Source organism: Hypanus sabinus, chromosome 29 (assembly GCF_030144855.1).
Source record: "Hypanus sabinus isolate sHypSab1 chromosome 29, sHypSab1.hap1, whole genome shotgun sequence".
Taxonomy (NCBI): Eukaryota; Metazoa; Chordata; class Chondrichthyes; order Myliobatiformes; family Dasyatidae; genus Hypanus; species Hypanus sabinus.
The window spans coordinates 22748173-22772155 of record NC_082734.1 but is presented as its reverse complement, the minus strand read 5'-3'; the positions used below and the strand labels follow the sequence as shown (position 1 = coordinate 22772155).

General features: G+C 46.7%; 1 protein-coding gene across 1 annotated transcript in view; it reads right to left on the bottom strand.

The window, feature by feature from the left end:
* The window catches only part of LOC132383130 (myosin-binding protein C, fast-type-like), a 104518-nt gene extending 82409 nt beyond the window's left edge, over positions 1-22109 (bottom strand). Inside the window, exons 1-4 of the mRNA XM_059953954.1 lie at positions 21804-22109; positions 9348-9611; positions 9234-9260; positions 5874-5906 (exon numbers count right to left, since the gene is read on the bottom strand). Coding sequence (XP_059809937.1) covers positions 5874-5906; positions 9234-9260; positions 9348-9611; positions 21804-21825 — 346 coding nt within the window. The 5' untranslated portion in view covers positions 21826-22109. The remainder of the gene's footprint in view (positions 1-5873; positions 5907-9233; positions 9261-9347; positions 9612-21803) is intronic.
* Between the last annotated feature and the right edge of the window lie 1874 nt (positions 22110-23983).

Sequence of the window (23983 nt, the reverse complement as noted above, 5' to 3'; positions counted from 1 at the left end):
TGTAAACGTCGCCCATCTGACGCTCTCTGCCTGTCGAGCTGCTACAGGCTTTTTTATTGCACCCACACAGACACATACTTGTGCACGTGACAATAAATTCAGCTTTAAGACCTATTCTCAAGCCGACCAGAAAAATCCCCAAACGCCATCTCCGACGAGCAAACAATGGGCTGGAGGAAGGCGGCAGCCGAGACCGTCTCAGACAAGCCGAGCAGAAGGTCTCCCAGGAGCAAAAGGCTCCTTTTAACAAGGGGGAACTGCAGAACAGTAGAACAGCACAGCACAGGGACAGGCCTTTCGGCCCACAATGACAATCTAGGGCTAGTCAGGCAGTATTGATGAATGGGAATAAACCATCCATGTTTCAGGCAGCAGCTCAGAATCAGAATCAGGTTTAATATCACTGGCATATATCACGAAATGTGTTGCTTTGCAGCAGCTGTGCATTGCATTAGTTTAAAAAAACACTTTAAATTACACTAAATTTAAATGTGTATGTAAATGAAATTCAATTATTTAACCCGATGAGTTCAGAATCAGGTTTAATATCACTGATATGTCATGAATTATGGTGTTTTGCAGTAATAATACATAAAAACTATAAATTACAATGTATACATATTTAAAAATTCAGTTAAGTTGTGCAAAAAGAGTGAGGCATTGTTAATTCAGAAATCTGACGGGGGGGGTGAGGGGAAGAAGATTCTCCTGAAATGTCGAGTGAGAGTCTTCGGGCTCCTGTACCTCCTCCTTGATGGTAGCAATGAGAAGAGGGCACATCCTGGGTGATGGGGGTCCTTAATGACTGACACTGCCTTTTTGAGGCATCGCCTTTTGAAGGTGTTCTCGGTGCTGGGGAGGCCGTGACAGAGCTGGCTGAGTTTGTAACTCTCTGTGCAGTGGCCCTTCCACGCCAGACGGTGATGCAACCAGTCTGAGTGTTTGTCGCGCAGGATCTCCAGCATCCGCAGACTCTCTTACGTTTACCGGTAACATGTGCATCGGTGTAAATGGTGGGTGATTTGGTGAGACCTAACTGTGGTGCTTAAAGCCAGACAGGACTGTCTGACTGGGTGCTGGTTATGAGCTCCAACCAGCACATCACTGGAACAGGCAGAAACCATGTTCTGGGCAGGACTGAGTACTTGGAGACGTGCGTGGACTGAGAAAGCCAAAGTTACCTAACAGTAAAAAGACCGCAAAGGGTTTCATTCGGGGATTGCGCTGTATTATGGCGTGAGATCAACGACTTACATTTCCCAGTGTCCCATAGACAAAGTGGGACAGGAAGCCAAACGTGTTCTGGGCAAGCAAGATGTGTAATCACAATGGTGGTGTGGAAGGACAATCCCTGAAGGAGTTATCATTAAGCTCCAGACAGTGGTTGAGACTCTTTGACCACAAACCACAAGATTCAAGATTGTTTAATGTCATTTCCTGTACACAAGCATAAAGAGGTAAGGAGAGTGAGGAGGTAATAATATTGCAGACGTACAGTACTGTGCAAACGTCTTAAGACACATATATATTAGCTCCGGTGCCTAAGACTTTTGCATGGTACTGTATTTGTCAATGTGGAGCAGGAGCAAACTTGTAAATCTGGCGGGAGGATAGGCTGTTAGGAATGGCGAGGGTGGGGTGCTGTGGGATGGGTACGGGGCAAGGGCCAGGGGCGGGAGGGGGTGGCATGGGTGCAGACACACCAGGCAAGATCACTTGATTCCAATCAATTGGTTTATTGATCGTTACAGAATGGTGCTTCCCACTCCCTCCTCTCTCCCTTCCCCTTTTCCCAACCATGATTCCCCTCTCCCTGCCCCCTTCCCACTCTCAGTCCACAATAGAGACCCAGATCAGAATCAGGTTTATTATCACTCACGTGTGTCACAGAATTTGGTTTTTTGTGGCAGCAGTACAGTGCAATACATAAAATTACTACAGTACTGTGCAAAGTCTTAGGCACACCTGCTAAAATATATATATGTGTCTAAGATTCTTGCCAGCTACTATATATATCTCTAAGACTTTTACACAGTACTGTGGGAACAGAATTAGGCCATTTGGCCCATCATGTCTATGCCACCATTCTATCATGGTTGATTTATTATCCCTCTTAACACCATTCTTGCCTTCTCCCTGTATATACATAACGTGACATATAACGTGAAAAGAAATTATCCCAACAAGCCCCGCAAAACACCACTAGTTACTGGCAACCAATCAGGAAAGGCCCCCTTTATTCCCAGTCTTTACCTCCTGCCAGTTAGCCAGTCTTCTATCCAAACTAGTATCTGCCCTGTACTACCAGAGGCTCTTAACTTGATTCGCAGCCTCATTTGCGTCATCTCGTCAAAGGCCCTTTACAGGAAGAAGTGGTGTGACTGAGCCTGAGGGTGGACACAAACTGTCCACCGCTGTTTGGGGAGAAGGGTGGACACCCTTCTCAAGTTGGTGGACCGCCACCAAGTATGGACTGAGATAAAATGTGTAGGGTCACATACCACCACCAAATGCACGGGGTCGTATAACACCCAAAACGCACGGGGGTCACATTCCACCGCCAATCGCACGGGGTCACATACCACCACCAATCGGACTCTGGAAAACTTCAGGTCCTGAGGATAGTGCATCAAAAAAATGGTCTGCAATTTCAGCCGTTTCAATTGGAACAGTTTCATAATTAAATGGAATCACCTGGTCCTTCATATCCCCTCATCGCCAGGTCTCATAAATGATGGACTCCAGATCAAACCTTACAAACAATGTCCTCATGACCTTCTGAGCCACAGCTCGAAATCTCACTCCACTACTGGGTACACTAGTTAAGCGACTTTCTCTCCAATAAAATTTCTACAGGTGTAGCGTGTGAAGATTCTGACTGGTTACGTCACCAATGCACAGGACTGAATAAAAAACTTCAAAGGATTGTAGATATTTTGAAAAGATTGTGCCCCAAGAAGGTAGCATCCATCACTGAAGACCCTCGACATTTGGGACAGGCCCTCGTCTCATTACTACCATCAGGGAGGAGGTACAGAAGCTCAAGGACACACACTGAACATTTTAGGAACATTTCTCACCCTTCCACCACCATACTTCTGAGTGGGCAATGAAACCATGAACACGTCCTCACTACTTCATCTCTTTTCGCATTATATTATTTTATTTTTAATTTTTTATTAAATATTTCTCATTTTAACATAAATATATTATTTATGTATTGCATGCGTTGCTGCTGCAGAACAACAAATTTCACAACATGTCAGTGATAATAAACCTGATTCTGATTGCCTTTTAAAGGTGAATGCACTATACATTAATTAGTGTGATTTTGGTCCATATTGGTGGTGTTGATAGTGTAGAAGGCAAGTATTAGAGAGCATGCCTCAGTGAGGAAAAGCTGAGCGAGCTACAGTTTTTCCCTCTGGAGTGACGGAAGACAAGAAGAGACTTGATGGAGGTGTACAAGATGGTAAGGAGACATAGAAAAGTCAGCTAGCACCTTCTCCCCCAGCCCCGCCACCACCCCCCCCCCCCCGACAACCCCGGGTGGCATGGCCAATATGAGAGGGTGTAATTTTACCGTGATTGGAGGAAAGTACAGGGGGGATGTCGGAGCTTTCTGTTTAACACAGAGAGTGGCGGGTTCGTGGACTGGTGGTCGTAGAAGCAGGGACATTGGGGACACTTAAGAAGCCCTTCAGTACATACACGGTTGATGGAAAAGTGGAGGGCTATGTAGGAGAAAAGAGTTAAATTGATCTTGGAATGAGTTAAAAAATCAGCACAACATTATGGGCCAAATGGTCTGCACTGTGCTGTAGTGTTCCACGTTCTATGAAACACTGCATCACGACATGTTTGGTGCTCTGGATTCCAGTGTATGTAGTCGCTATATTTTATGTTCCATTTCATGTTTCACTGCACACCTGTCTGCTGTCCGAAAGGTCTTTAATGAAATATCCACCCCTTTCAGATCTCTCCAATGTTCTCTGTACACCGTATGAACTGAAAGCTCACGAAAGGTACAGACCCGACAGCTGGTAGCCATGGGGTTAACTCTGACTTGGGGTGAACGCGTTGGATCAGACTGCTGGTGCTCCTCGCTCCTGATAGACAACCTTGGCAATGAAATTAATGGCATAGGAAAGATCTAGTTCAGGAAGACCTGAAGAGAATGCAGAAGCGGTTTACCAGGATTAGACGGGATTCGCTTTATTCTATTATTTAGTACTGTAACAGGCCCTTCTGGCCCAATGAGCCAAGGCCGCCCATCACACCCATGTGACCAATTAACCGGTACATCCTTGGAACGTGGGAGGAAACCAGAGCACTTGGAGGAATTCCATGCAGTCACATGGAGAACACACAAACTCCTTAGAGACAACGGCAGGAATTAAACCCAGGCCACTGATTGCTGGCTGACGCTGCAGTAACGCATTACAATGATCACTAAGCTTTCCAGAGCACTGGCTGGATTAGAGGACAAGGGGCTCTAACAAGTGGCTGGCCAAACTTTGGCTGTTTTCGGTGGAGCAATGGAGACTGACCTCCAGGAGGACCACAACTTTGTCTTCAGGTTTGGAGGCTTGCGTGCCTCAATGACCCGGGGAGCTATGTTGGCCGGAGTCGGGGCTTTACGCTTCGGCTCTTGGTAGGGTCACCCATGCCAAACAGGTCAAAGGGTCGAGGCCAGACTAGAGGTGGTCCACCAGTCCTCCAGGTTCAGGGGTTCAGCTCAGGGCTAACAACCCTGACTGGTAAAACAAAATTGTTACGGAGACAATGATGAAGAATCCTTCTACATCTGAGTGGGACGGTATTCCTGAATTTCCACCCGGGACTCGCATGACTGACAGCAGTGAAAACCGAGAGGAAGCTACAGTCGTGATGAAGGAAGCCCTGAACACCGCCAGAGATGGAGGACCTTCACTGCTGTCCTAAACACCAGCGGAATTACGAGCATTAGTTAAGTAAGTAACTGAGACTGAGAAGAGACATGATATAAGTTTGTAGGATTGAGAAGTACGTACCAGACAGCCAGCAACTTTTCCCCAGGGTCAACTGTCTAATCTTACAGGGCACACACTTAAAGTGAGAGGGGGCAAGTTCAAAGGAGATGTGCAGGGTAAAGAGTGGTCAGAGCCTGGAATGTGCTGCCAGAGGTGGTGACAGAGACAAGTATGAGAGAGGCCCTTAACAGGCTCTCAGAGGGGCATGGAGGAATATGGATCATGCGCAGGCAGAAGCGATGAGGGTAACTGGACTTCATTAGGGTCATTACTTTGACATTTGGTAGGCTGAAAGGCCTATTCGCGGATGTACCAATTCTAAACCCACTTCTTTTGTTAACACCAAGCACAAACTAGCAATCACCCAACACTTGGACTCACCTCTGGCATGACCACTGTAGAGAAATCACATTGTCCAGTGACAAAACAGAGTGGACAGTACGTTGCATTGGTCCAAAAACAAATGTTTTCACCAATATATTGAAAAAGTAGTAGAGAGAGAGCTTGTATTCAGCAGTTTAGAAGACTTTCTAATTGCACTCAATATAAAAATCCATCATGGGAACCTTGGAAATGTAGCTATGTGGTCAACCCAAGTCAGACCCAAATCTAGTCCAACAAGCCCTTCCCACCCCTGTTCCCTCAATATTCGGGTTTCATCAGAGAATCGTGCAGCAGTGGTGAAGACCACTTCAAAGTAAAATCAGCAGGAACTTCCAAAGGTCAATTGGTTAGATATCTGTAATGGATTAACTGCAGAGGAAAGTGGAGATGGAAATGATGGGCAGACTGGCCCCCAACCCCCGCTGCACAATTCTCTAGTCTTGTAATCAATGGAGAAAAGTGAATCCAAATGCTTACCATCTTCGGGGAGTTCAGCACACTGTTCTGCAGCTTTAAAACAAAGGAAAGTGTTAAATACAATCAATAATTAATGAACATTCAAGAAATATCAAAGACAATTTCTTCCATCTGGAAAGGGAAAAGGTTTCATCTGTTGAACTTAGAAAGGGAAATTAAGGGAATTATAAAGTATCTTTGTAGCAACTAGTTCAGCAATATTCTATTTTCCTTATATTCACCGACTACCCAGTCACAATCCAGAAGCATCCCAAGAAAGCATTCACCTTTGCTCCATCCACAACAGGCAGGATTTCCCAGGAGCCAACCATTTTAATTCCAATCCCCATTCCCATTCCGACATGCTGGTCCATTGCCACGATGAGGCCTTCCTCAGGTTGGAGGAGCAACATCCCATATCCAACCTGATGGCGTGAACGTCGATTTCTCTAACTTCCGATAAATGCTCCCCCTTCACTCTTCTCTCTTTTCCTCCATCACCCATCACCTCCTTCTGGTGCCCCACCTCCTTCCCCTTCTCCCAATGTCCACTCTCCCCTCCAATCAGATTCTTCCTTCTTCAGCCCTTCACCTCTTCCACCAATCAGCTCCCAGCTTCCTATTACATCACCCTTCCCCAACACCTGTCAGCTCTCCCCCCACCCCCACACACCTTTTTTATTCTGACTTCTGTCCACCTTCCTTTCCAGTCCTGATGAAGGGTACTGGTCTGAAACATCGGTTCCTCACTCACTTCAATAGATGTTGCCTGACCTGCTGAGTTCCTGCGGCATTTTTTAATCCAAAAGTCAGGAGTGTAACTGTTGGCTGGCTGTCAACTCTGAACAGTGGTGCATTCATGACAATTGCTGCCGTTACACAATGTCCCACCTCTCTAGCCTCTCCCCCCTCCCCCACAATACACCCCAGTGATCGATTGGGAGGGGACAGCATTCATATGGAGACCACGCTCCAGTCACCTTGCCTGGATTGACACAAGATACGTTCAATTGTCAAGCCTTCAGGACTCAAACTGTTGTCGTAGTCTTCCATTCCAAAAAAACCTGGCGAATATTTCTAGAGAGAAATTCCAAAGGGGAGAGGGGGAGAGGAGAGGAGAGGAGAGGAGAGGAGAGAGAGAGAGACTACTTCCATGTTATGGTCAGTCTGATGCATTGCTTTTTACTTCCAGTTCCCCAACTCAAGAATCGGCGGATTGATTACAGAGTGCAGAGCCCTCCCACAGCCACTCTCGCTGTCTTCGATGCCCTGGCTCCCGCTGCGCTTCAGTACGCGACACCAGCGAGAATTCGTGTCCACAGCAAGCCCCAAAGATGCCAGACTTCAGGTCGAACCAGGACATGGCAAAATGCAACCGATCAGGTTCAAGGACAGCTTCTATTCCACTGATATAAGACTATCGAACAGTTCCCTAGTACAATAAAATACTCTTGATCTTACAATCTACCTTGTCTACCTACAAGAACTTTCTCTGTAACTAAAACTTTATTCTGCATTATTGTTTTCTCTTGTACGTCCTCAATGCATCGTTATAATGAAATGGTCTGTATAAGATGCCATTTAATACCGTTTTCTCCATACCTCGGTACGTGACAATAATAGACCAATTAAAGTCCCATTACTTTTGCCATTTTCTTTTTTATTAAGCAATGTTAAGGTCAAACTGTTCCCGAATAATCCTAGGATGCCTTTGGGTCAGCTTTCCTTGTGGGATTCTATTAGCTGATCGAACAATCAATAACCCTGTTGAACACAGTTGTGCTTCAGAAGACCAACTCCACTCTGGTGTCACCTTTTGCACGGCAGAGACAGAGACTTTGGGAATTCTGAAGGATCCTTCCTGGTGGTGTCCTATTTGCATAAGAACGTAGGCAATTATGTGCAGGTAATATCTCATCATCATGCTCTGCCATTGAATGAGATCTTGGCTATCTTCTACCCACTGGCCAGAACATTCCACCATGTCACCATGACCAATGTTGTGGCCTCACCAACACTGAACATACACAATGACCAAGTAATCAGAGGCACAGATCGCCTAAGATTTAGCATCATCTGCAAAACACTTCCCACTGCCTCGACAAAGCAGCCAACATAATCAAGGACCTGTCACCTCTATTGGGTGAAGGACATAAAAGCTTGTGAACACGTGCCACCTGGCTCAAATAAGCTTCTTTCTACTGCTTATCTGTCTCTTGAATGGATCTCTCACACGCTAAAAGATAAAATCTTGATTTCCCAATCTACCTCTATTTGTCTAGAGCTGGGGTTCGCAACCTAGTGTCACGGACCCCTTGCTAAATGGTGTTGATCCATGGCATTAAAAAGTTGGGAACCCATGATAGCAACCTCCCTGTTTGCTGGAGAAATCGTGGAAATCAAAATGCAAATCATTATCATATTTTTTTGGACTGCCCTGTTATCAAAAACTATTGGAGGGGGACACACAGTGCCCTACAATTTGAATATATACCTCAAGAATGGTTGAAACGAGATAAATATTTAATGAATACGCTGTTGGTGGCTGGTAAAAAGACTCTTACTAGAAAATGGTTATCACAGGAGAGCCCAACTTTAAATGCATGGATAGAAATTACAATGGACATTTACAAAATGGAGAAGATAACAGCATCTGTTAATCATAAGCTGGAACAATTTAATTCATACTGGGGAAAATGGTTTAACTACATAATGCCTCATAGGCCTGATTTTATTCTCACAAATCAATGAATATTTTGTAAAAAAGATCACTCCCTACTTGTACATAGTTTTTTTCCTTTTGCTTGTTTTTTCTTTCCACTCTTTTCTATAAGTATAAATAAATACTTTGATAAATACTTTGTGGAGACTTGTGATATATATGATATATATGTACAATGTCTGAAATACATCTTACGGAAATGTTTGTTTGATGATGAACTTCAATAAAAAATAAATTACAAAAAAAAAAGTTGGGGACCCCAGTTCTAGAGTAACACATGCAAAATACTGGTCAGGCAGCATCTATGAAGAGGAACAAACAGTCAATGATTCAAGCCAAGACCGTTCATCAGGACAATTGTGTTTACTTGTCTGCCTGCTCAGCACTTCCTCTGTAACAATATATTCTGTTGTCCTTTCTACTGTCTCGATGTACTAAGGACTGATCTAACAGGATGGTGCACAAACAAATCTCTTCACTATATCTCAGTACATGTCACAATAGTAAACCAATTCCAACTTGTTTCTAACTATTCCCAAAGATGAGAATCAACTAGTCTGGTATCCAAAGCTTTCTCAAAATCACCGCCTCAAGAATGACCAGTTATGAACTGCTGTGTTTCAATAGGAAAAGAAAGGCAAGTGGAACAAAGATCTTACCAGGGGCTGCTGCAGGCTCGGCCTTCTCTGCAATTGAAAAACATGATTAATGAACAGATAATACTTTCCTCTGGTCAATCCAAGGCAGAGGGTCAAACCAGGATGTTTACAAACCAGGTTCCTTCACTTGCAGCTCAAACTTCTCCTTGGCGTTGCCCAACACCGCCATGTAGACCGAGTCATCCTGTTTGTTAAGGTCGTTGATGATCAGCATGTGCTTCTTGCCCTCGACCTTGATGGTGTACTTGGGGCCAGCTACGAGGTCCTTCCCGCCCTTCTGCCATTTCACCTTCACGTTGGGCCTGTCCACCTCGACCACGAACTCTGCGTTCCCTCCGGGCTTCCCTGTCTGGCTCTGGGGCTTCTTAGTGAAGCCAGCTGGTTGGAGGGAGAAGGAGAAGTCAAGAGTCACCGGTGTGGGAAGCGACAGAGAGGAGGCGTGAGCAGGAAGAGAGCAAAGCAAGACAGCAGCATCATACACTAAAGGCGAACCCTTGATCTCGCAATCTAGCTACACTTCAAAGGTAACACCACACTCAGTGGCCACCTAATGAGGTACAGGAGTGGAATCCGGCTGGTGGCGCAGTGACATCAGCGCCGGACTCCAAAACGGAGGTTCCTGGGTTTGAATCCCTTCCGTGCCAGGTTGAGTGTTGAACTCTCAACTCGACCTCGTGAAATACTGCGAAATGTCTGTGTGAGGAGTGGCGCGTCACACAGTCTTTGTAAGGCATGAAAATGCCCGACCCTGGCCTCTCAGGCCTGAGTCAACATCATTATCATCATCAGTGGAATCCAGTGTGGTCCTTTGGTGCTGTAGCCCATCCACTGCAAGCTTCAACATGTTATGCATTCAGAGATGCTCTTCTGCACACCGCAGTTGTAACAGGGTTACTGTCATCTTCCTGACAGCTTGAACCAGTCTGGCCACCCTACTCTGACCTCTCGAATGTTTTTACGTTTATCGCACCATTCTCTGTAAACCCTAGAGACTGTTGTGCATGAAAATCCCAGGAGATCAGCAGTTTCTGAGATACTCAAACCACCCCATCTGGCACCAACAATCATTCCACAGTCAAAGTCACTTAGACTAAACTTCTTCCCCACTTTAATGGTTGGTCTGAGCAACAACTGAACCTCTTGACCATGTCTGCATGCTTTAATGCATTGAGTTTTCCTACATGATTAGCCAATTAGATACTTGCATTAATGATCAGACATACAGATGTATCTAATAAGGTGAGTGAGTGTGCATTCTCTATATCTTTCCAATGATCTGCTTTGGTGAACTGACTAATGGAATGATCTGCCTTGGTGACAGATGAACTAAAGCTTTTCACTGCATCTTGGTGTAAGTGACATTGTAAACTAACTCCAATTCTAATTCCACATCTTTTCTATCTAATCCCAGGGAATGATACCCGCAGTCAGGTGGAGGGGCACTACTGGGGAAGCAGGGAGTCAGCAGAAGGATTTGGTCAGATTTGGAGAATGCAGTCTCACCCCTCACTCTCGTCTCCCTACCCTCCTTTGCCTCCCTATCCCTTTGCTCTCCACACCCTCTCTCTCCTCCACATTCTCTCTCCCCTCTTCCCACCCTCCTCCTCTCCCCCTCTGTCTCCTTTCCCTACCCTTTCACCATCTCCCTTACCTCTCACCACCCACTCCCTCTCCTCCACTTCCTCCACTCTCTCACATCCTCTCCCCACACCTTCTCCCGGCACTTCCTCTCTCCTCCATCCTCACTCTCCCCATTTCCTTCTCACTCCCTCTCCCCACCCTCCCTTTCTCCTCCCCTCACCTCTCAATTTCACCCCCTCCACACCTTCCCTCTCTCCTCTATTCTCACTCTCACCCTACTTCCTCGTTCTCCCCCTCACTCTCTCTCTTCTCCCCATCCTTCTCCCTCACTCTTCCCTCTCTCATCCACCCTCCTCCCTCCCCTTTTACTCTCTTCCTCTCCTCTCCCCATCCTCCCTCTCCTTCCCCAGTCCTCTTCTCATAATGTCACACTCTCCCTCTCCCACCTTCTTTCTTACATTCCCCTTTAATTCTCTCCCTCCCCACCCTCCTCCTCTTCTCCTCACTCTCTCCCTTTCTCTTCCTCTGCTCTCTCCACCCCCTCATTCTCCCTCTCGAGTCACCTCGTGCCCCGGTCAGTTTCAGCCATCACTGAGGATATATTGCTGTGACCCAGACGAGGAGCAGAAATGGAGTCCGGCTGTCAACTGTGAGCCTTCGAGGACCGAGAACCTGTGATTTATGTTCACTGGTGAACACTATCTGCAAACTACATCCTGATGGACACGGATCTCCGTCAACCAATGGGCAGAGCCAAGTAAAGAACAGATGGCAGCAATCTGGGTACGTGACTGTTTTTCATTCTGTCTACTCAGAGGACGGGACAGCAGCAGGGACTTGTTAGTGGCTAACGGCTCTCCACCCTGGCCAGTGTTCCCCGCTAACAGTACCTTTCGGGATAAATGCTGTCTCAAGCAGAGAGGGGTTTGAGTCCCAAACATAAAATACCCCGAAGTTCTGTCTCGCTCTGACCCAAGCCAAACAGAATCAATAAACACAACTCATTCTGCGGGTGCCGGAAATCTGGAGGAACACAAACAAAATGCTGGGAGGACTCGACAGGTCAGGCAGCATCCATGGAGAGAAATGAACAGTTGTCGTTTTGGGCTGAGACCCTTCATCAGGATTGGCCTCGGCTCGAAATGTCTGATGTCTATTCCCCCACCCCCCATGGATACTGCCTGAGTGCTGCATTGCTCCTGCAGTTTTTGGGCGATGCTCTAGATTTTCTGTGTGTGCACAATCTCTCGTGTTAAACCTGTGCCCTCTAGTTTTAGACACCTCTACCCTGGGGAACGACTGTGAGCATTCACCCTTGTGAGTTTATAACCAGTCACCCCTCACAGTTCTTTGTTTCAGGGAAAACTGACCCTTCCAAGTCAAATTGACTTCTAAAGATTCCTGGAGTAAATGGGTCATATAGCTCAGACTAAGGCCGCTCAGCCCATTGAATCTGTGCTGACCATCAGACACCCATTTACACTAATCCATTTCATTCTCCCCCATTCCTATCAAATCACCCCAAATCCACCATGGACTAGGGGCAGCTTACCGACTGGTATCAGATTAGTTTCATTTGTCACATGCACGTCGAACATACAGTGAAAAGCAATGTTTGCATCAAATTAAATCAGCGAGGATGGTGCTGGGCCACGTTTCAACATAACATGCCTGAAAGCTTACGAACCTGAGGGGTGCATCTTTGGAACGTGGGAAGAAACAGGAGCTTTGGGGGAAACCCATGCAGGCGCAGGGGGAGTGTGCGAACACCTCACGGGCAGCACCTGAGCTCAGGATCAAATCCAGGTCTTTGAATCTGCAAGGGAGCTGCTCTGCCACCTTGTGGCGGTGGTTCAGATGTTCAGACGCTGGGCTGGTGACTCTGAGCCTGTCCAAACAATCCAGCAACCAAAGTTCACATTGCAACACGGCCGATTTGCTATTTCGTTTTTTTTTCAAATCTAACAAACCAGTCATCAAAAATGCCAAGTAGGCTTTGGTGTAAAAACCCACCCCATTCCCTCACGATCTTCGATGGAGAGATCTGCTATTCTCCCCCTGTGGTCCCAGCCTTTCCAAGTGGGTCAGCCCATCCAGCAACATGAGCTTGTATCACACCACAGCTGATTCAGTATTTAATATTTTCTTTAACAAACCAGCCATCAAATGGATGACCCTAATGTTTTTGGGATAGGTGCATCCCTAGGGAAGCACACGCAGTCACAGTGAGAGTATGCAAACTCCACACAGACAGCGCCTGAGGTCAGGATCGAACCAGGGTCCCTGGAGATTTGAGGCAGTGGCTTTACCCACAATGCACCACTGATCCCAGTTCTCCCCCTGGCAGCCCATCCTAGAAACTCTTTGCCTCCTGTACAGCACATCTCCAGGCCTGGCAGTCTGCCCCACGATCTGCAATGAGTTATTAAAAACCTTCAACAGCAAATTAGTTAAGTTGCAGAAAGGAAGTGTGGAAGTGCAAGGCCATTTGGAACAAGACATCTCCCGGTGTCTAGTTAACATTCTGGAAATTTCTAATCCAGATGGCAATGTGATTGAAGCAAACGATAGCCCTGTGGCCCATAAGGCTTTAATTATAGAACAAAGGAATGCAAAGTGCCTTATTAGTGGTCAAGGACCTTCCATGTACTCCATAATTAGGATTCCATCTGGGAATCACAAAGATCACAAAATAGAAGGGGATCTTATAAAAGAAAGGAAATTTTTCCTAAACGTTTTTGGAATGAACATACTGGGTTCCAGAAATCTTGCCACGAAAGACAGACCTGTACAAGCCCCAATTTCAACCATCGCGTTTGAACCCATCACTTGGATTACCTCCCACAGTCATGGGGACGAAAACAGGTCCTTCAGCCCAACTGATCTACGTCAGCCAAAAGCCCCATCCAAACTGGACCCACGTGCCAGTGCTTGGCCCATAACCTTCTAAACCCTTCCGATCCGTACACCTGTCCAGTGGTTAGTGTACCTGCCTTAACCACTTCAATCTGGTGGCTTTTTCCCCCATAGGTACCACCCTCTGTGTGAAAAAGTTGTCCCTCAAGTTCCTCTTGAGGAGCAACAAGTGGCAGATCAAAAGAAAACTGTTCAACCCCTTTAACCTATATTAAAATTGAATTTTAAAAAATGGTGATTCATGAACTAAATCTACTTCTACCTGTCTTTTCTACATATCCCTTAATATCACCCAATGTGAGACACATAGCAGCTAATTATATAATACTGGGAATGGATTGGCTCTGGTTGGATGTATACTGCAGTGATCCCATGCTTAGTACTTTATTGGGGTGAGGAACAGATCAAAAACATGATTAAAATTGTTATCTTTACAGCAGAGGGCAAGTGCAGGTCCTCAGGCTCAGATCTGCTGTAATTGGCCATTATTGGGTGAGAGTGGATTGGGATTGGCCGTAAATGGGTGAAAATAGGTTGGGATTGGCCGTGGCTAAATTTGATTGAGTTGGGATTGGCCTTGCTTGGGTTAGATTGGATTGGGATTGGCCATGGTTGAGTTGGATTGGGTTGGGACTGGTCATGATTTAATTGGATTGGCTGTTATCAGGGTTGGGTTGGGTTGGGTTGGGTTAAATTAGATTGGCTACAGATTGGTCAATATCAGGACTGAGTTGGATGCAGTTTGGCCAAGTTTCCAGTCAGAACTTATTTCAAGTGGGCCTCTATCCCTTAATACCTCCATCAACATTGGGTTCACAATTAACTGTTGACCATTTGTGGAAGAGAGTTCTTAACTTCTACCAGCTTGTACATAGACAAGTGGTTTCCATCTGCATTCCTGAAGGACTGGCTCTAGTTATAAGATTTTTTTATTTATTTATCTTTCCGTCAATCTATCTAACTACCTATTTATTTGTTGAGATATAGCATGGAATAAGCCCTTCCAGCCCTTTGAACCATCCCATCCCCCAACAATCCCCCATAATTCTAGCATAATCACAGGACAATTTACAATTAACCTACCAACCAGTACACCTTTGGAATATGGGAGGAAACCAGAGCACCTGGAGGAAACCCATGCGATCACAGGGAGAATGTACAAAACTCCTTGCAGGCAGTGGCAGGAAAAAGAACGCTGGTCACCCGGACCATAAGGCATTGTGTTAACCACAATGTTACCATGCCATAATTTCTAGGTCAGGCTCAATAACCAGTGGAAATTGCTTCTCTCTGTCTATCTTATCAGCTCTACTTCATAGCCTGAGGGCTTCAAACAGATTTCATGGATAGGAGAGGTTTAGAGGAATATTAAAAAATGAAAGAAAAATGGAGGGCTATGTGGGAGGGAAGGTTTAGATTGATCTTAGAGTAGGTCAAAAGGTAGGGCAACATCACGGGCCAATGGGTGTACACTGTTTTATGATGTTCTACGTTCTACATTACAAATGCAGTCAAGTGGGACGAGCTCAAGAAGGCAGCTGGTTGGCATGGACAAGAAGTGTTGCAGGGTCCAGCTGTATCCCTGCTATATAACTCCCTGGCAAATCATTCCTTATCCACCAGACTCCAGGGAATGCTATCCCCGTTTGTTAAAGTTCCTGAAGTATAAATTTGGGATCAAGGTATCACTTCTGGGAAAAAAAAGTGAACTACTCTGTCTGGAATCGAAGTATCCACACCAAATGCAGTCTAGGCAAGGCTTCTAAATCTGTGGTTGAGCCCCAGATTCAGAAACAGGTCTGTTACCACTGACGTATGTCATGAAATTTATTACTTTGCTTCAACAGTACATTTAAAAATCTATAAATTACAGTAAAATATATTTTTTTAAAGTAAGTAGTGCAAAAAGAGAGCAAAAGTAATGAGGTCGTGTTCATTAGTTGGTTCATTATCCATTCAGAAATCTGACGGGAGGGGAAGAAGCTGTTCCTGAAATGTTGAGTGCGTGGCTTCAGGCTGCTGTACCTCCTCCCTGATGGTAGTAATGAGAAGAGGGCAAGTCCTGGGTCCTTAAATATGGTTGCAAAGTTAGATTTATTCACCACACACAATACTGTGCAAATGTCTTTAGCACACACATATATATAGGTGGGGAGCCCAAGACTTTTGCACAGTACTGTAGTAATTTTATGTATTGCACTGTGCTGCTGCCACAAAAAAAACAAATTTCATGACATATGTGAGTGATGATAAACCTGATTCTGATAAGGGGTCTCTGTTGTGGACCAACAGTGGGAAAGGGGCAGGGAGAGGGGAATTATGGTTGGGAAAAGGGGAAGGGAGAGGGGAGGGAGCGAGAAGCACCAGAGAGACACTGCAATGATCAATAAACCAATTGTTTGGAATCGAATAACCTTGCCTGGTGTCTCAGGGCTGCCACACCCCACTCCTGGAACTCTTCTCTGCCACCTGTCCCACACCCTTCCCATGATGCTCCACTCTTGCCACACCCAGTATCCTTTGCTCCCACCAGATTTACAAGCTCACTCTCTGCTCCACGTTTACAAATACAGAGCTGTGTGAAGGTCTTAGGGACATAAGCTAGGGCGCCTAAGACTTTTGCACAGTACTGTATCTATCGAAACACGCATTGAAATGGCTCCAGCCATAGTTTGGTGAGAGTTATTGAGGAAGACTTGGAAAATGCTATGAAGCCTTTTGATTGAGTATCTAACCTTTCTTTCTGTATTTCACATCCAGAGCAACCCATGGAAAGTAAGGACACTTCAGAGGATGTTGAAATGTTGACCACTCTGGCAGGGCTGGTACCACATCCTGGCCACACCAGGGAGGGACGGTAGATCTCCTCATCTGAAGATCGTAGGAAAATGGGGTGGGGTTTTACAAAGAAACCTACTTGGTGTTGAGGTCACTGTTTTTGATGACGGTTTTGTCCGAGATTAAAAAAAGTTAAATGTATTAGACATTGTGGGGCGCGAACTTACATCACTGGATTGTTTGGGCTAGTTCAGAGTCTCTCGCCCAGCAACTTATCGTCTGCTCTGCCACCACACCACAGCCTGAGCAACTTCCTCAAAGGTCCAGTGACTCAGCTTCAACCCTAACCTTAAGCGCTGTCTGTGTGGAGTTTGCATGCTCTTGCCAAAACTCCATGTGCTTCCCTGGACTCCGTTTCCTTCCATGGACTGGTAGGTTAATCAACCACTGTGCATAGGTGGTGCATATAATCTGGGGGCAGGAGACGAGAACTGGGGGGGGGGAGTGAATAAAATGGGATTAGTGTAGGGCTCAGAGGTTTGAAGGTAGGGGCAAGCAGAGGAGGTGGAGAGAGTGGCAGATAGACAGAAGGGGAGAGAAAATAAGAGGCAGAGATGAAAAGGGAAATATTAGGCAGCAGGGAGGTGGGCACAGAAACGGAGACCGAGAGTAAGGGGTCGGCAGAAAGATGAGCAGAAAGTTTACTCTCACAGGGAGAGACAAGGAAAGCCTTGCTTGAGACTGTCAGAGGAACGTGGACAGGGGCGTCAAAAAGTGTGACTTGTAGCTAAGGTCACAGCAAGGCAGGTGTTGAGGGAGAGAGTTGTGTGCTCGATCTGTCCATGTAAAGGAGAAAGGCAAAACAGATGGGAATTCAGATGCTCGATGTGCTAATCGCAGTGCGGAGTTTTATCCTGAATCTTGTTCGTTGGTTTATTGGCAGATTGTGGTCACCACTGTAGGTCTGCTGGGTGAAGTACACCAGGTGGTCTGCCAGGTAGTCTCTCCTTTTAGGGAAAGGCAAAGCCTGCTTGCACTCCCCTCCCCACCCCCCTCGCTGGGCTCAAGCCTGCTCAAGAAGATGAAATGACACCCTGCAGAAATCTGCAACCACCCCTCAGCCAGGAAACCTAACACGCCGGCACACGGGTTTCGAAATAGTTGGTAGGCTGTTTTAAGACACCTTCCACACCAGGCGTTATTTTCAGCCAGCTCCTTCTGATATCTTGCTGCCCATGTTAACCCCTTGGTGGGGAGGCTGGGGGAGAGGGGAGTGGGGTTTGGGATCCCCAGACTAAAGTTGCTGAACCGAGGTACTTCCATCCAACTCAGGGCTGATCGGTTTTCTCTGATACTCGGCGTACAGGAGTGGATCATAAAGTCACAGACCATTCAGCCCATCTAGCTTGTGCTGAGCTATTAATTTGCCCAGGCTAGGGTTAATAAAAAAAAAGGGGAGAATCTGCTGAACTATGCATCAGAAATATGTGCATTTTTCCCTCTCCCTCCCCTCTTCTTCTATTCTCTGGCCTCTTGCCTCTTCTCACCTAACACCTCCCCCTGGATCCCTCCTCCTTTCCTTTCTCCTATGGTCCACTCTCCTCTCCTATCTGATTCCTTCCCCTCCAGACCTTTACTTTCCCAACCCACCTGGCTTCACCCGTCAATCTTCCAGCAATCCTCCTTCCCTTCCCCCAATCTTTTTATTCTGTCGTCTTCCTTCTTCCTTTCTAGTCCTGGAGATGTTTTGGTCTCGGGCCAAAACATTGACTGTTTATTCAGTTCCCCACAGATGCTTCCTGACCTGCTGAGGACCTCCAGCGTTTCATGTGTGCCTCTGACCCTCTACCCTATCTGTGTCTCCTGTCATTTTAGCAGGAGAACCTCCATCAGGTCTCCTATCAGCCCACCAACCCACCCCACCCCACACTCCAGGGAATACAGCCCAATTTTCTCCAACCGATCCTTGTAGCACATGCTCTCTCAACCAGGCAGAGCCCTGGTGAACCCCTGCTGCACCTTCTCCACAGCACCCCCCCCCCCAACATCCTTCCTGTAACGGGCGACCAGAATTGCATCTAACTACTGAAACACAGGGAAACGCCGCAGCCGATTTGTACACAGCGAAGTATGAGCACGCACTGGGCCAGTGATACTGTGAATACTGGCAAGGACCCCAAGGTTACCCTGTTCACCTATGTCGTGTCATGGGATCAGTATGTGAGACTGAGAAAGCTATCGGGAGGATTGAAAGGTCACGCCGTAAAAGGTAAAAGCTCAACAAGAAGTGGGAAGATGAAATAACTTTTTATAGCCAGTTACTTAGATGTGGCAGGTTAGATTCCACGTGGCTGGTGAAATGATATTGGGCATATGTGACCAAAAATTTCCTTCTACAGTAAGAGGCAAACTCAAAGACATCCAGCTCTGTGGTCGGGATAATGACAGCAAAGGTCAAAGGTAAGCCTGAAAGCAAGGTGCACCATGACGACTGCAAAAAGGCGCTAACCCACATCTAAATTCAAAGTGATTCTGTTATCAGCCCATGCATATGTCACCATATACCACCCTGAGATTCATTCAAGGCATTGACAGTAGAACAGGGAAGTACAATAGAATCAGTGAAAGACTGCGCACAAAGACAGACAAACAACCGATGTGCAAGGGAAATCAAATTGTGCCAATGGAAAAAAAGAAACATAAATAGATAGATAGGTTGCTAGGTAGGTAGTGAGACAGGCAGATGTATATTCAGATAAGGATAGATAGGCAGACAGATAATACTGAGAACATGAGAAGCAAAGTCCTTGAAAGTGAGTCCATAGATCGGGAGCATCCTCGGCTCCAGAAACTCCCTGGTGATGTTGCTCACTGGCACAAGTTTCCTAGTGAGTTTGCAAAAGCTTTTCTGCTGCATTGTTGACACGGTTCGGTTGGAACGTACCTCGCAGGGGAGCAGGGAGGTCATATCAGGGAACCACCTGGTGGTGGGGATGCAGGACTCCAGTTACTGTGTCGCATATACATCGAAACAGACGGTAAAATGTGTCACTTGCATTAACAACCAACACAACCATGCTGTTGGGGGCAGCCTGCATTTGTCACTACACCTTCTGGGGCTCGTGTGGCAAGCAGTCCTGTGATCTACAAAGAGGGTCGACCGGGTCCCAATTATTTATTGTACAGGACCATGGATCACGACAGTGGTCACCTCTCCAAAAGCAGCCTACTAGTGGCGAAGGTCTTTGAGTCCGAGGTTACGGAAAATCTGTGGTACTCGAGGATGGGTTCGATTCATGGAAGTGCTGAAGTTATCTTTCCCCTTTTTAGAACCTCTGGACACCATCACATCACTCTGCAGCCCCATTTGAGCACCTCCATCCCTTATAGAAGGAGAAGCAGTCAATGGCCAAGGCGGATACCAAATACCTCAACCCAACAGTTGTGCCTCATCAGCAATCCAAAGGCAACTGGGGCCAGGAATAAACTGCGTAAACTTTAACTTTAAAAAGAAAAGTTTACTCTGCACAATCCTCACAACATTCTCTCTTGAGTTCTGGAATGGCTCCCTAGTACAACGAGGTGGAATGTTGTCCTCACAAAATGCCTCACTGTAACCTTGCCCCTTGTTGTTTGTCCGCACTGCACTTTCTGCGTTGTTATTCTTTGACCTTGTACAACCTCAATGCAACCTTTGTAATGAATTGATCTGTATGGATAGTAATGAATATCTCCACTCAGTGATCTCTTTAATATGTGCCTCCTGTTCCACTGAGTGTATGTTCATGGTCTTCTGCTGCTGTAGGCCATCCACTTCAAGATTCAACGTGTGCATTCAGAGACGCTCTGCTGCACGCCACTGTTACTGCTTGGCCTTCCTCCTCCAGCCTCTCTCATCACAAAACTGCTTCTCAATGGATCTTTTTGCTGTTTTTCACACCACTCTCTGTCAACTCTAGGGACTGCAGTGGGTGAAAATCCCAGGAGATCAGCAGTTTCTGAGATACTCAAACCGCCCCGTCTGGCACCGACAATCATTCCACGGTCAAAGTGTTTGGTCTGAACAACAACTGAACCTCTTGACCATGTCTGCATGCTTTAATGTACCGAGTTGCTGCCACGTGATTGGTTAATTAGGTTTTTGCATTAGCGGGCAGGTGTACAGGTGTAAGTGGCCGCTGGGTGTGTATGGATGGTACAAGACAAGTTTTCTACTGTCCCTTGGTATATGTGACAACAACAAACCAACTTAATCATCAGATTAATACAAAAAAAATCTGAAATTATATTCTTACTTAGAGATCTTCCTAACTTGCTGATGAAGGGTTTCAACCCAAAATGTCAACTGTTTATTCTCTCCATAGATGCTGGTTGTCTTGTCAATTTCCTCCAGCATTTTGTGTTTGTTGCTCAAGATTTCCAGCACCTGAAGAATCCCTTGATTTCTTCTTACACAGGACAGACCAGCAGCGAGTCTGTGCTAATGCAACACAGAAATAATCTTGCAGCCCGGTTTATGAGATGGGCAGTGCAAAGGAGCAACTGCGTGAAAATCAAGGCACTTGCAGATGCTGGAGACTCGAAATAAAATCAGGTAATGTTGGAACCACTCAGCAGATCAGGCAGCATATGTGGAGAAATTCAACTGTTAGGGCTGAAAACCATATTTTAGGGCTGGGCACAAGAGAGAATTGTTCCTTTCTCTCACAGTTCTGATCGGGAACGTGAACTAACTAACTAACTAACACTCTCTCTCTCTCTCTCTCTCTCTCTCTCCCTCTCCCTCTCTCCCTCTCTCCCTCTCTCCCTCTCTCCCTCTCTCCCTCCCTCTCTCTCTCCCTCTCCCTCTCCCTCTCCCTCTCCCTCTCCCTCTCCCCCTCCCTCCCTCCCTCTCTCCCTCCCTCTCCCTCTCTCCCCAGAGCACTTTCAAGAGAACGGCTTTCCCAAACAGTGCCGATTCTGCTGGGTCACCTCCACCACCCACCAATACCCAGCGGATCTCCTTCCAGTCAGAAAGGCGGGCAAAATGCGCCCAGTGTTCCCGCCACCCATTCGTGCGCCAAGTGCAGTCCACAGCCTCACCCCTCGCTTCTCCGCTGGAAACTAAGTGCTTTGAGTTTAAAACGAGTGAACTCGAGGAAATCTGCAGATGCTGGAAATTCTCGAGTAATTTTGTTTTCCCCGCTGCAAAAAAAAAACGAACTTGCACCGCGCAAAACAAATGTTTAATTTGTGAGTGTAAATCGGAATTCACGGGACCTTTGGTCTGCGAGCCCCGGCGGGAACGGGTCCTACCTGGTTTCTTCGGCTCCGGCATCGCTCGCTCCCGAGTCTCCCACTGCGCGGTGGACCCAGGCTCAGGCGCCGGGAGATAAGGTGCTCCCTCCCCGCCAGAGAGAGGCTCCCGGACACTTGATACCTCGGCAGGGGGCAGCGAGACCGGGACTGGGACTGGGACAGGGACAAGGTCAGGGAGCGAGCTGAGTCAGCGATTTGGGAGGAACGGGAAAGGAGTAGAGAGAGGGGGGATATGAGAAAGAGGGATGGAGGGAGAGAGCGGGGTGGAGGACGAGGGAGGGGCGGATGGAGGAAATTTGGGAGTTCAGACAACGGGGAGAAAGAGGGAAGGAGAAGGGGGTGAGAGAGGAGAAGGGGTAGGGGAGAGGGGAGGAAAGAGGGAGGGGTGGGAGAGAGAAAGGGGTAAATGAGAGAGGGGAAGGAAGGAAAGAAGTGAGAGAGAGTAAAGTAAGGAGAGAAGAGAGAGTAGGAAGGAAAGAGATGAAGGAAGGGAAAGTGAAGGATAAAGAGGGAGGGGAAGGCTTAGGAGGGAGGAAAGGGTGAGGGAGGGAGGATGAGAGTGAGAGAAGATAGCAGTAGAGAGTTATAGAGGGAAAGTTGTGAGGGGAAGAGAGAGCGCGGGTGGGAGGAAGAATGAAAGGGTGGAGAAGAGGGGATGAGTGAAAATAGAAAATTTGGAATGAAATGTGAAGATAAAAAAGGGGAAGGAGGGCAGGGAAAAAGAGGAGGGAGGGGCAGGGAAAAAGAGGAGGGAGGGGCAGGGAAAAAGAGGAGGGAGGGGCAGGGAAAAAGAGGAGGGAGGGGCAGAGAAGTGTCAGAGCACTGGGACAGTGGATGTGGAAAGGATGTTTCCTATCACAGGAGAACACAACCTAAAATCAAGGGTGTCCTTTTAGAACAGATCCATGGAATTCATTACCACAGGCTGCTGTGGAGGCCTAATTCTACTCCTATATCTTATGTTCTTATGGGGTAAATTGTGATGGGGGAGGTGATCAAGGGAAGTGAGAGTTTGCTAGATGGATGGAAATACAGAGAATAACAACATATTCTGCATTGTCCTTGTACTTCCTCAATGTAGTGATTATCTACCTGGATGGTATACAAACCAAAATTACTCTGTGTACATGTGACAATAATAAACCATTTGCCACTTATGAGGGTAGGAATCACTTACTCCAACTACAAGGGGCCTTGAAGAGATCAAGAGGTTCAATTTAATGTCAGAGAAATGTATACAATATATATCCTGAAATTCTTTTTCTTCGCAAACATCCACGAAAACTAAGGACTGCCCCCAAAGAATGGATGATGGTTAAACGTTAGAACCTGTTTGAAATGCAGTGCACCATCAGTAGTTGCATCTCCATCCTGGTGCCACTGCACAAGATTGGAAAAAGCTGCAGAGGCTTCTAAACTCAGCCAGCTCCACCACGGACTCTAGCCTCCCCACCCTGAGGACATCTGCAACAGATGGTCCCTCAAGAAGGCAGCATCCATCATTAAGGGTCCTGGCATGAGCCCTGCACACCTCTGTGATGAGCCAGAGAGTGTTGGGCTTCTCAGTTTCTCAAGCATCTGCATTTACTAATTGCTCTCTTAACTAGAGTTGTTAAGCCCTTGCGCTCTCTGTTTAAGCTTGTCAAGTTTATCGTGACTGGCACAGGTTTTCCGCATTCTGTGATTACTTAAAGCAGCCTACCTACTAGTGCTCATGCGGGACCCTCATGTGGAGATTGATTTGTCTCGCGGTGTCGCTCAGCTGTGCCGCCGATGTTTTGTATAAACTCTTGTTTACGTCTCTATGTGGGAGTCTGCCGTTCCTCCGCACCTGGGTTCAGTTGTTGCCACTCGCCAAGACGGAAGGACCCCCATGATCAATGGACCCAGTGCAGCTCGTTCCTCGTTTGCACCACCTTATGAGTGCAGATGTTCCCCCCGGAGATTCCCCTTAAATATTTCCCCTTCCACCCTCAGCTCTAGCTTCCTTCTCACCCAGCCTACGGGGAGGTGGTTAGTGCAACGCTCTTACAGCCCAAGCAACCTGGGTTCGATTCCCGCCTCTGCCTGTATGGAGTTCGTGTGTTCTCCCTGTGACCACATGGGTTTCCTTCAGGTGCTCTGTTTTCCTCCCACGTTCCAAATGTGTACGGGTTAGTAGGTTAATTGGTCACATG